Here is a 13,053-nt window from a genome sequence, read left to right on the forward strand (position 1 = left end):
GCTAAAGTTAGATGTTAAAGCAGTTTCTCTTTTCTCCTCATTGGCCTCTCAAGAAAACTGGAAACAGTGCCATCCGATAGAACTGTTCTCTATTCTGTGCCATCTGATACAGTAGGCACTGTGACTCTTAAGCACCTGAAATGTCAAGGACATTTGACTGAAGAACTAAGTTTTAATTTTTAAGAAAAAGTTAGTTAAAATTAAATAACCACATGTGATTAGAGGCTACCGTACTGGGCTAGTGCAGTAAACCTCTTGCCCAATTCTAACAGGACAGACATCCAGTTTATAGCTCTTTCAGTTAAAATTTTTGAATGCTTTCCTACGACTGAGAAGAGTCATCTAGATTTTAAATAATATGTTGTTAAATTTACTTTTTTTTTTTTTGGTACTGGGGATTGAGCTCTGGACCTTCCACTTGCGAGGCAGGCGCCAGCACCACTGAGCTAAATCCCCAGCCCTGTTAAATTTACTTTTAAAATTTTGCTCTAACATTTTAAATTCAGGCTCTCACGACATTTTACCTCTAAATATTCCAGCTTACATTTTTAGAAAATAAAGACATTTTATAATCTTGACATTATTATAGCCTCTAATTTTTTTTTTTTTTTTGGTATTGGGGATCGAACTCGGGTCCTTCTGCTTGCAAGGCAAGTGGCAGAACCACTGAGCTAAATCCCCAGCCCTAAACCCTAATATTTTAACACTTGAATATCTGAAAACCAGTCCACATATCTCTCATTGTTCCCAAATAGTAATTGTGTTTGTTTAAATCAAGATTTAAGCAAGATCTTTATGTTGCTTTCAGTTATGTCTAAGGTTTCTTTTTAAAAATATTTTTGCATGGTTTATTTTTTTCAAGTCAACTTTATTATCCTCCACATGCTTCACAGAACACTGAGCTTAGCAAATGGGTCAGAGTTGTTTAAAGAAAAAAGAAACCATCCTGTACATAGGAGCAGGGCTGTGCCCAGTGAGATGCCGCAGCTGCACTTGTTGGAGGCCCCTTTGCAGACAAAGCCTTGGGCATGGCACAGCCTGGGGGGCATCCTGAGTTGCAGCTCTTCTTGCAGGAGGTGAATTTGCACTTGCATGTATACGGTCTTGCACAGGTGTGGGAGCTCCAGGTGGCACAGGACCAATTGGGATCCATAGCAAGCAGAGTGGTGGCTAGAGTCCAAAGACAGGTGCATACAAATGTGCAAGGACTTGAAAGAAGCTTTTTTCTCCTAAAGAATGTAATTTAAAAAATAAAAACATTTACTGGCATCCAGTTAAGGGTAATCAAAACAATAACATGTTTTTCATATACATTTTCTTTTCTTTTTTTTTTTTTTTTTTGGTACCGGGGATCCAACTCAGGACCTTGCGCATGTGAGGCAGGCGGTGGAACCACTGAGCTAAATTCCCGGTCCAAATACATTTTATTTTCTGATTTACAGAATAGTTTCTCATCTATAGAAAAGTTGGAGAAATAGTGCAAAGAATTTCTGTGTGCACCGTTTACTCATATCTATCAATGTTAACATATTACTAGATTTGTTTTATCCTCTTTTATCTCTCTGTATACCTGTTTTATGAACTACATGAAGGTAATTACAGGTATGATAATACTTTACCACTACATATTCAGTGTATTTACTAAGAATAAGATGATTGGGGCCGGGGATTTAGCTCAGTGGTTCCGCCGCCTACTCTGCAAGCTCAAGGACCCAAGTTCGATCCCTGGTACCAAAAAAAAAAAAAAAAAAAAAAAGAAGCCAAACATATTGGGGGCTGGGGATTTAGCTCAGTGGTTCCGCAGCCTGCCCCGTAAGCGGAAAGACCAGAGTTCGATCCCTGGTATCAAAAAAAAATAATAATAATAAAATAAAATCACACTACAATTATCAAAGTAATGAATTTAGCAGAGTACTGTTACATCAGATACCTGAATATTGTTTACTCTGATTTCATCAATTATTCCAATAATGCCATTTATATCAAAAGTTGAGTTGCATTATCCTGTCTCCTGTGGTTTCTATAATCCGAAACAGTCTATGTATTTCAAGACATATTTTTTGGCTTATCTGATAGGTTGTCATGATTAGATTCAGGTTTTATAATTTTGACAGGATTCCACAAAAGTAGTGTTGGGTAATCACACGTGCAGGAAGCAGGTGTGATCATTGCTAGTGATATTAAAACTTTCCTCAGCTGGGTATGGTTGGTACATGCCTGTAATCCCAGCACTTAGGAGGCTGAGGCAGGACACTCACTGGGAGCTTGAGGCCAGTGCGCAGCCTCAACAACTTTCTTCAGTTGATAAAAGTTGTGCCTAAGAGGTTTCCTCATCATACATTTACTTTTCCATTTGTAGTAATTATCTTGTGGGGGAGATTACTTGAGACTAGGTATACCTGTTACTCCTCAAAATTTCTTCCATTAGTTTTAGTATCTATTGGTGCTTCTTTCCTGGAGCAGTTCGTATTACGAGGATTGCCAAATAATGACTAAAAAAATCTATCAGTCCTTCATCACTTTTGAGTTGGTTTTTTTCTTACGAAGAACAGCTTTTCCTTCTCACCACTTTTTTTTTTTATTATGATAATTAATGTGGACTCTGAGTTTTGTCTCTTTTATTCTATAAATGTCCTGAAAAGTAAAGTTTGGTTTTGGAATGATGTAGTGTGGGTGGATGGATATATTATGTGTGCAAGGCTTGAGCCAAGTGGCTTCAGGTCTTCCACACTGAAAAGAGAAATGGTGTACCTGCTTTTTATTTTATCTTGTATTTCTTAGGCTTGAGCTCTTTGAAGTAAAGAGTTCTTTTCATGATACTGACCATATCTATTTGGCCATATGTTCGCATCAGCTTTACTAGTTTGTTCCTCTTCCACCAAAGGTGTTGGAGGCACTGTTGTTAGGTTTGTTAGAAAGCCTTAGCAGTACACTGTTCTACAGTATCTCTGAAAATAAGAGTTACTTGATATGCACATGTTTGCATGGCTGCATGGTTGTTGAGATTCTGGTCTCTACAATTTAACTTAACAAAGGGGAAGAATTTAAAGTGTTGGTGTAATTTCCTAGGGGGGGCATTTCACAGTCATTTCTCAGTGTCTTCAGTAAATTAAGCTCCTAGAGAACACTAGTCTATTATCAGTAGTTAAAAGAAATTCACACCCAGACTTTTAGCCAAATTTATGGATGGCTGAATTAAGCAGATAATGAAATGCAAATGCCAAAAGTCTAACCTTGAGCCTGGCCTAAAGTTCTGATGTACTGATAGACAGTATCTTTTAAGCCCTTAAGTGTGTCAGGCATTGGTTAGCACTTAATTCTGAGAATAGGTGTGCTGTCTCAGATGTTTCAGATGAGGAAAGATATACAGAGATACCAGTCCTTTTACTGGCCAAAACTGGGACTACACCTATCCATTCTGATTCTTAGAGGGATTCACAAAAGCAGTCAATTTTAGCTGCCACTTTTAGTTTACAATCAAAATTATAAATTTGTACTGTATAATTGTCTACTTGAATGAAGCTTTTCTGTGTTCTCTAGATTATGGAGAATCTGAAATAGTATTTTCTCAGTACCTAAACTGAGAATGTGGTGTCTTGCTTTGCTACCACCCTTCCCTGCCATGTTAATCCAAATTGAGGAGGGGAGGAAAAGGAAACATTTTTCTGTCATCTGTAACTTTAACTCCAGTTATTCAGATCTGGTCCCTTACCTTTTGGAAGCTAGTATTAAGCTGGGAGGCCTAAACTAGTTCCCATTATAGACCATAATTTAGTCAGGAAACCAAATTGCAAGCTACAAAGTTTATGTGCTTCTCTATTAAACTAAAGAAGCAGTTGATAATTAGTATGCTTTTGGTCATTAGTATTTTTTGAAAAGGGAGAAGTAACTATTCAGAAAAATTCTGTTCACTCTTATTCAATATAGTTCTGGAACTATTAGCCAGAGCAATTAAACAAGAGAAAGGAATAAGCATAGGAAAGGAGAAGTTAAATTATCACTATTTGTGGGTGACATGATGCTCTACATAGAAGACCCTCAACTCCACCAAAAAGACTTCTAGATTTAACAACCAAATTTAGTAGCATAACTGGATAAAACGTCAACACTCAAAAATCAATAGCATTCCTGTACACAAATAAACTCACTGAGAGAGAAATTAGGCAAACCATATCTTTCATAATAGCATCCCAAAAAATGAAATACCTAGGAATCAATCTAACTAAGGAAATAAAAGACCTTTACATGGAAAACTACAGTACTCTAAAAAGGAAGATCAAGGGCTGGGGATTTAGCTCCGTGGTTCCGCCCCTGCCTTGCAAGGGCAAGGTCGTGAGTTCCCTGGTACCAAACAAACAAAAACACAGCATGGTACTGGCAAAAGAACTGACCTGAGGATCAAGGAAACAACTAGAAGATGAAGAAACAACTCCAGACAGCCACCTTATCTTTGACAAAGGAGCCAAACACCTTTACTGGAATAAAGATAGCCTCTTTAATAAATGGTGCTGGAAAAACTGACTTTCCACATGCTGAAGATTAAAACTAGACCTATATCTTCACCATGCACCAAAAATCAAGGATCAAAGATCTAAATATTAAAACAAACAATAAACCTGCTGGAAGATAGAATAGGTAGAACTCTTGAAGACATTGGTGTAGGCAGACTTTGTGAACAAAACCCTGATTGCACTGGAAATAGCACAAAGAATCATCAACTCGGATCTCATCTTATTAAAAAGCTTTCGCACAGCAAAAGAAAACAAGAGTTAAGAGACAACCCACAGTGTGGAAAAAACTTTGACAGATATACCTTAGACAAAGGACTAATATCTAGAATATATAAAGAACTCGAAAAAAAATCAGACCCCCCTCCAAAGTTAGACCCAGTCCAAAAATGGGCACCTGAAATGAATAGACACTTATCAGATGAAGAAGTACAAGTGGCAAATATAAATATGAAAAAATGTTCAACATCACTGGTCACTCAACAGATGCAAATTAAAATTAATGCTGAGGTTCCATTTCACTCCAGAAAGAATGGTTATTATCAAAAAATGAACCAATAACACATGCTGGTGGGATTGTGCAGAAAAAGGAACCCTTTACTGTTGGTGGGAGTGTAGACTGGTGCAACCACTGTGAAAATCAGTGTGGAGATTCCTGAAAAAACTGAAACTAGGGACTCCATTTGACCCAGCTATTCCCCTTGTTGGTATCTTCCCAAAAGAATTAACAAGCATCATACCAGAGCGATATATGCACACCCACGTTTATAGTGGCACAGTTTGTAATAGATAAATCTTGGAAATAGCCCAAGTGTCCCATCAACTGATGAATGGATAAAGAAAATGTGTTTTTTTTATACAATGGAGCACTACTCTGCCAGGAAGGATAAGCTTGAGACATTTCTAGCAAAATGGATGCACCTTGAGACCATACTCTTAGTGTAATAAATTGGACACACGTGTTAAATACCGCATTGCTTCTCTGGTGTGAAAAACAAAGTGTAAGGACCGAAATGTATAACAGATACTGGGAAATGGGAAGAAAATGTTCCAGTGAGAAGGGGGAACAAGGAAGGGGGAAGAGGGGAAGGAAAGAAGGGACATAGGAAGAAAAATAGAATAGAAGGAAGAAATGGAAACAAAGCTTTTGTAAATATGAAGAGAGGGCTGGAGATTTAGCTCAGTGGTGCTGTGCCTGCCTGGCAAGCACAGGTCCTGAATTAGATTTCTGGTACCCCCCAAAAAAATATTGAGGGGAAGAGGGGTCAAAGGGTGGAGGAGAATGGGGGAAAAAGTTCTTTTCTTGGATCTTATTTTATTTATTTTTGCAGTACTGTGGATTGAACTCAGGACCCTGTGGTTGCAAGGCAGGCACAGCGCCACTGAGTTAAATCCCCGGCCTGGATCTTAGTTTATTTTTTATTTTGTATTTTATTTTATTATTATTATTTTTTTGGTACCGGGGATCGAACTCTGGTCCTTGCGCTTGCAGGGCAGATGGCAGAACCACTGAGCTAAATCCCTGGCCCCTTAGTTTATTGACTTCATAGTCTTAGAATGGCAAAATAAAAGTCCTTTGGAGTTTAAAGGACCCTTACAGAAACTTCCAAGTATATCTCAAAGTAGAATAGTTCCAATTTCAACAGGAGCAACATTTTGCCAATTTAGAGGTTGAAAAATGTGGCTATACTTGGGTATTATTTTATGTCTTCTGAAAAATAGTTGCAAATTTGGAAACTATTTTTTGTCCTCTGAATATATCAGTGATTTGTCCCACAGTTTATAATTCAGTTTCTGTATTCATATACCATCACACCTTTATAATTGACTTAGAATACTTTATGATTAGTGTGTGCTGTTTTGAAAATAAAACATTTAAAAATATATGGCATTTAAAAAAAGTTTTAATCTATACATATATCATTAGATGTAGTAATCTGATATGGTAACACTTTTAGTGTACTTAAGCCAGAATTGTGATTAATGATAGTGACTTGACCTATTACTGTTGTCTCTAGCATATTTCTGTTTTGAATATAACAGAAGAAAATAACTGGAGAATTGGTAAGTGGCCCAGGTATTTGCTCTAAAGATTAATACTAGTAAGGAAAAAAAAAGACTTAAACCAACCTGTTTGAAGAGATGGAAGCACTACCTTTCTGGTCCTGTCATAACTTTTCCTAACTAGGGAGTGGTTTTTAAAGAAGGAGCAGTTTTCATGTTTAGTTTTGTAAATGATTGTCATTTGAGTGTTTTTACTTTGTTTTTTGAGACATGGTCTCACTATTTAGTTCAGGCTGGTGGTGTTTTTTTGTTATGTTTTGTTTTTTTAAAGACAGAGTCTCGCTTTGAAGTGCATGCTGGCCTTGAGCTTATGGCAATCTTCCTGCCTCAGCATCTTGAGAGCTGGGATTACAGACATTTGCCACCATGTCCGGCTGAGTGTGCTTTTTAATATGTACTATTGGAATTTGCCACTTGTGTCTTGTTTAATTTTACAGGTTTTTTTTTTTTAAAGAGTCATGAAAGGATTTGTTAGGCAGAATTGAGAATAAGCCTCCAAAAGGGAGAGACACCAATTTTTTTTTAATAAGGGATGCACGTCTGTTTCATGTGGACTATTTTGAATAGTACTAGTACATTCTTGATGGGAAAAATAAAAAACACCTGTGCATAATTCTCGTGTGTAATGGGAAAAGAATACAGTGTAGGGATTACATAGATGGCAAGGGTTGCCAGCAAGTCTACCCCCTTAAAGTCAAATCTTTGCTTATTATATAAAACCCTTGAAGGCTGAAGTGCTAACTGTTGGCACATGTTTTTCTTACTGTGTTTGTGTTTTTGCTTTCAAATTTTAAACTGGGGACCTAGCGGGGACATAGGATTGTTTGGCTTACCTTTTTCTCTCTCTCACTCCTTCCTTCCTCTCACTTGTCTTGAATGAGCTTGTAAAGTAAGAGGAATAGGAAAAAAATCCATTAGAATCATTTCAGGATTCAATTAATAGTGCCTGTGACTTCCATTCTTGCTTCAGTTTTCATTTTCTAACACTGTACTTACTCTTTTCTTTTGGAGGAGGGGTTTGAGACAGGGTCTTGCTATGTACCCCAGGCTGGCCTTGAATTTTCAGGGATCCTCCTGTCTCAGCCTCCCAAGTGCTGGGATTACAGTTATGTGCCACCACTCTTGGATTTACTGTTTTCAAACTGTTGGATTTAAGCAATGGCAGCTGAAACACAAAATTGCAATAGGTGAAGTCTTGGTAGCGAGTTAGAAATATGCACTTCTTTTTTTGCAGGGTAATGTAAAGATAACCTGTGGCTTTTTGTTGTAGAGCTCTGTGAACTCTAAACCACAGTCCTGTTTTGTCTAATTACGGAAAGGGGACCCTCCACAGTGAAAATTAATGTACCCTGAAACTAGATGGGCATGTTTGTTTGTAAAAGGCCTCCTCAAAAGCTTACTCATACTACTTTTGTCTATTTTGAGGACCATTTACATTTATTATTCTCCATTAGTTTTGGCACTAAAAATAAATATAAAAATTAACAGGAAGAAATAAAATTAATAATTTATAATGTTATTATAACTAAGTTCATTATAAGTTACATTTGTCAGAGTTTGTCTTCCTTGCATTGTAGTACATACTTGAGCTTATGAAGCTGGTTAATATTCGATTTTTTTATATCTTTCCATTAATGGTTAGACAGTTGTTTGCCTCTTTGTCCCTGGTACTCAGTGACCAAGTTACTATGACTACACTTTGTAACTCTTTCTGCTTGCAGTTGTTGATACAAAAATGAAGTGAAAGTAAAACATAGCCTCTTAATGTTGTACTATGTCTTATTCAGATCCTGGGGCTTTTTTTTTTTTTTTTTTAAATACTGGGGATAGCTAGCTGTGGTGGCACATGCCTGTGATCCCAGCAGTTGAGAAGGCTAGGGCAGGAGGATCACCATGAGTTCAAAGCCAGCCTGGGTTACATAGTAGTAAGTTCAAGGTCAACCTGAATTACATAGTGAGACCCTGTCTCAAAAAACGAAAAATACCCAGGCCTTCTCACTGAGTTATATACCCTGCTGCCGCCCATCCTGCCCCCACCCTGCCCCCCTTCATTTTGAGTCAGGGTCTCTAGGTTGCCCAGGCTAGGTTTGAACTTGCAGTCTTTCTTTTGTTTGTTTTTTTAATTTAATTTTTCTTTTTGCAGTATCGGGGATCGAACTCAGGACCTTGCACTTCTGAGGCAGGCGCTGTGCCACTGAGCTAAATCCCCGGGCCTGAACTTACAGTCTTTCTACCACAGCCTCTCAGAGTGCCAAGATTACCAGTGTGTGCCACACTGAGTGACTGTAGTCTGGTTCTTTTTAAGCACTAGTAGCAGAAGAGTTTAACAGAAAAATTTAGATAAAATACAGTTGACTTGGCTCAGCAAGTCTAGAGCCAGTCACTGGGAAGGGACTGTATAGCTGGGAGACAAGGGCAGGAAAATGGCTTTTCTTTTCTTTTTATATTTTTTCTCTTGTATTTTCTGCTGTGTGAATTTATCATCCATGGAAAAAAGAGAGGAAAACTAGTCTGGCCAGGGCTAATAAAATAAGCCTGCATGTAGCGTCTTTTAATGGGATGACATCTGCCATACCATGTTCACTCATCCATAGTACTAATAACCCACTTTGATAGAGATCCCTTCCAATAATAAGTGACTTTTATGAATTGTTTTTACATTCTCAGTTGGTTTGCAAAAGTCGGCCATCTTTAGATCCACTTACTTGTTTAGCAGATGCTTCAGTATCTTCTGAGCATACAAAATAAATTGAATTCCCTTAAGGAGGGCCAGGTGCAGTGACACACACCTCTAAGCCCAGCTATTTGGGAGGCTGAGGATTGCAAGAGGCCAGCCTGGGCAATTTAGGGAGACCTCTATCTCCAAAAGGCTGGGGATGTAGCTCAGTGTTAGAGTACTTGCATTACTTTGTGTGTGTTTGGGTGGGAGGTGATTTTTTTTTAAAAATCCTTAAATACCCTTTTTGCCTTGTCAGTCTAGCCCCTGCTTATCTCTAAAACCTTAATTTTCTAGTCCTCGGACCTCTTCTAGTCTATAGTCTCAAGATTATAAAAGTTTCTATAGCTCCCTTAGTCACTTTCCTTCTGTTGAGAAGTCTACAGTCTAAGCTCCCTTATAGACATTGTCTTAGTCACAGTGCCTTCTCTTTGTTTTGCAATGCTTTACACAGTATTGTAACTTGTCTCTCATACTAGTCCATGTTCCATCATGGCATTTTAAGTCTCCCCCCCCGCCTTTTTTTTTTGGTACCAGGGATCAAACTCAGGACCTTGTGCTTGCGAGGCAGGTGGCGGAACCACTGATCTAAATCCCTGACTCCATTTATGCTCTAATTTAATTGAGAGATTTCTGAAGTCTTAAATTACGTAACTACTAAATTTTTATTTTTGTTTTTGTTTTTGTGGTACTGGGGATTGAACTCAGGACCTTGCACTTGTAAGGCAGGTGCAATGCCACTGAGCTAAATCCCCAGCACAGTGACTACTAAATATTAAAGGGAGTAGGAGAGGATATAGTAGTACACAGGTCGTAATGATCTCAAATCCCATGGACCATAAATTCTAGCTCTCAGATGTTGCTTTGGGGGGGGCCAAATTTCACTGTGTAGTCCAGACTGGCCTTGTACTCATGGCAACCCTCCTTCCTGCCTCAGCCTCCTGAGTGCTGGGATTACACATGTGCGTCACCATGCCTGGCTTGTTGCTTTTTTCTTTAACTCTATCTCTGTTCTACATTTTACCTACATTATAACCTTGAGGTTATAATAAGACAAGGACCATTATCTATTAGTTGCCTCACTTTAATTAATGTAATGAAATTGTCACTGTTTACCTTGCATTAGTGACTAAGGATTTATATGACAATGTATTTCCTAACCCACTTGTTAACTTGATTTGTTAATTTTTTTTCTAGCTCCAGAACCTGGGTATCAACCCAGCAAACATTGGCTTCAGTACCCTAACTATGGAATCAGACAAATTCATCTGTATTAGAGAAAAAGTTGGAGAGCAGGCCCAGGTGGTAATCATTGATATGAATGATCCGAGTAATCCCATTCGAAGACCAATTTCAGCAGACAGCGCCATCATGAATCCAGCTAGCAAAGTAATTGCATTAAAAGGTATAAAAGATTGTGGGATTATTTTTTTCTTAAAACTACGTGTATAGGGCTGGGGATTTAGGTCAGTGGTGCTGCTGCCTGCCTTGAAAGCACAAGGTCCTGAGTTTGATCCCCGTACCAAAAAAAAAAGTATATATTTTGCACAAATAAAATAACTAGGGTTTTAGTTTTTTAGTATATTGAGTAAATTTATTCAGGTAGACCTGTAAAGTTAAAGCTAAATAGCTCTACTTTCGTTCCATTCATTTCTTGATAAATTTGTGGGTGTTTTTACAGGAGCTGTGCTTTTTAACCACACTTCTTCATGTGATTTAAACTTTGTTTTTAGTAATAATGTCTTGAATATCCCTTATGCAAAATGCTGGCACCAGAGGCTGGGGATTTAGCTCAGTAGTAGAATGCTTGTCTAGCAACCATGAGGCCCTGGGTTCGGTTCTCAGCACCAAAAAATTGAAAAAAAAAAAAAATGCGACCAGAAGTATTACAGAGCTTTTAGAATTTTGGAATATTTGTAATAGACTGTACTTGTTAAGCATCTCTACTCTGAAAATCCAAAATCAGAAACACTCCAAAATCCAAAACTTTCTGAGCTTCATACCACTCAAAGTTTCAGATTTTGGAGCATTTTTGGACTTTTGGATTAGAGATGCTTACCCTAATAGTGGTTGGAGTGTAAATACATGTATGGGGTGCAGGTGAAGACAAGCGTATTCACAGAAGTTAGTCACCGCCATATATCTGAGGCAGAAATCAGTGTCATATTAAGGAAAGATAGCATAGCTTGCACCCAGGTCCAGATATTTTGTGGCAGCAAGCAGTTTACATCTGTTAAAAAATAATATATTGTACTCTAATGTTTTAAGCTCCCTTCAGCCCCCTTAAAGAATTTAAGCTCACGTACTTAGCAGCTCTCACACCTATTAAAAGGCCATCATTTTAATTTTGTCATAATTCTTTTCTATTTGTAATGTTATTGTTATCTTATCACATTTCTTAATGCTTTCTTATGTGTGCAGATGGTGAGTTATCTTAAATTAGATTGTATTAGTTATTGTCCTGTTCCATAAAAAGAATAATAAGTCAGAAAGGTTTCCAGAGCACTGTACAATAATGTCATAGCTTTGTGCCTGTGTGTCTGCATTATGGAGTTAAGTGGTCATCTCTTTCCTCCCTCCCCAAACCATCCATTTACACATACTCCAACTCCTTTCATGTATAAAAGAGTAGGTCTAATCTGAGGGTTGGGGAAAGCAGCAAAGAAAAGCACATTAGAAAATACTGCTTCCCTCTGAAGCCAATTTTAAACCCCATGGCTTCTTTTTATAAACAGGACTATAACTCTCACAACTTTTCAAGTCTGATTGTGGTTTATCACCTGTGTGGGATGGGAGTAATATGCTTTGTCTTATAGAAGTTTTTGCACATGTGGTAAGAAGAGTTGTGGTATAAGCTGTTATGTTTTGTCCCTCTCCCACCTTCCCACCCCTACTTTCTTATAATTTGTGTCCTTTAGGAGCCAGATTCTCTGTGGCTCAGGAATGGAGTTCCTTGGTCTCTAAAGACTGATCTCGATAGTCTAGTGATTACTGTGGGCTTTGACCTCTGTTACTTTCAATCAAACCACTTTTTGGACTATGATGGATTTCAAATTACAAGTATAAGCCCTTGCATCTGACTCAGTGGACTTTTAACACTCAAGGCAAATTTCATCCTCCTTTTACTAAATGCTTGATGTCTTAACTGGATGAAGCTTGAACTTTGTTCTTACTTCCAGTATATTAACAGCATCTAAATCTGTCCTTGTCTCTCCCTCTCCTTTCCTCCCGTACCTCTACCTTCCCTTTGTATCTTAAACCCATTAAATGTAGCATGCACTTCTCCTATGGTAACAAGGAAGATTGAAGTAGATCCTCTTTTTGAAAAGCAGTTTCTACAAGATTTAACTGGATGAGAGATGACTGCATTTTAAAAAGTAGATGTTTTTCTCCTTGTGCTTTTATTAGATTTGCTTTGTCCTGTGTACATGCAACTACCTTAGTTTATATGTAAAGCAAACATTCTTAATTACAAGTATGAAAATTACAAGTTGGTTTTCCATCATGTTAAGCTGTTCTTTACACTGACTTTCAGTTGGGATTTGGAATACTGTGGAAGTCATACTTTCTGTTTAAAATGTGTTTATTAGTGGTAATATAGTTTTTGCTTCAGATGTAGATATAAATGACTTAGTTGCAGCTATTATCTCTTTAATGGCTGTTATTCCATCGGTTTGACTTCTGTAGCTGGGCTCGGCTTTATTATAAAACTGTTGTTTGGAAGTTACAGAGCTAGTCTGAATATTAATTCATCTTGAACATTAC

General features: G+C 37.8%; 1 protein-coding gene across 4 annotated transcripts in view; it reads left to right on the forward strand.

Annotated features, from left to right (window-relative positions):
- Window positions 1-13,053, forward strand: part of Cltc (clathrin heavy chain) — a 67,043-nt gene that overhangs the window by 14,277 nt on the left and 39,713 nt on the right. For all 4 annotated transcript variants that reach the window (XM_013067688.3, XM_004870358.4, XM_087191851.1 and 1 more), the window contains exon 2: window positions 10,486-10,693. In XM_013067688.3, coding sequence (XP_012923142.1) covers window positions 10,486-10,693 — 208 coding nt within the window. The remainder of the gene's footprint in view (window positions 1-10,485; window positions 10,694-13,053) is intronic.

This window comes from Heterocephalus glaber, unplaced genomic scaffold, assembly GCF_053883595.1.
Source record: "Heterocephalus glaber isolate CG9 unplaced genomic scaffold, H.glaber_assembly_v1.0 deba00001564, whole genome shotgun sequence".
Classification (NCBI taxonomy): domain Eukaryota; kingdom Metazoa; phylum Chordata; class Mammalia; order Rodentia; family Bathyergidae; genus Heterocephalus; species Heterocephalus glaber.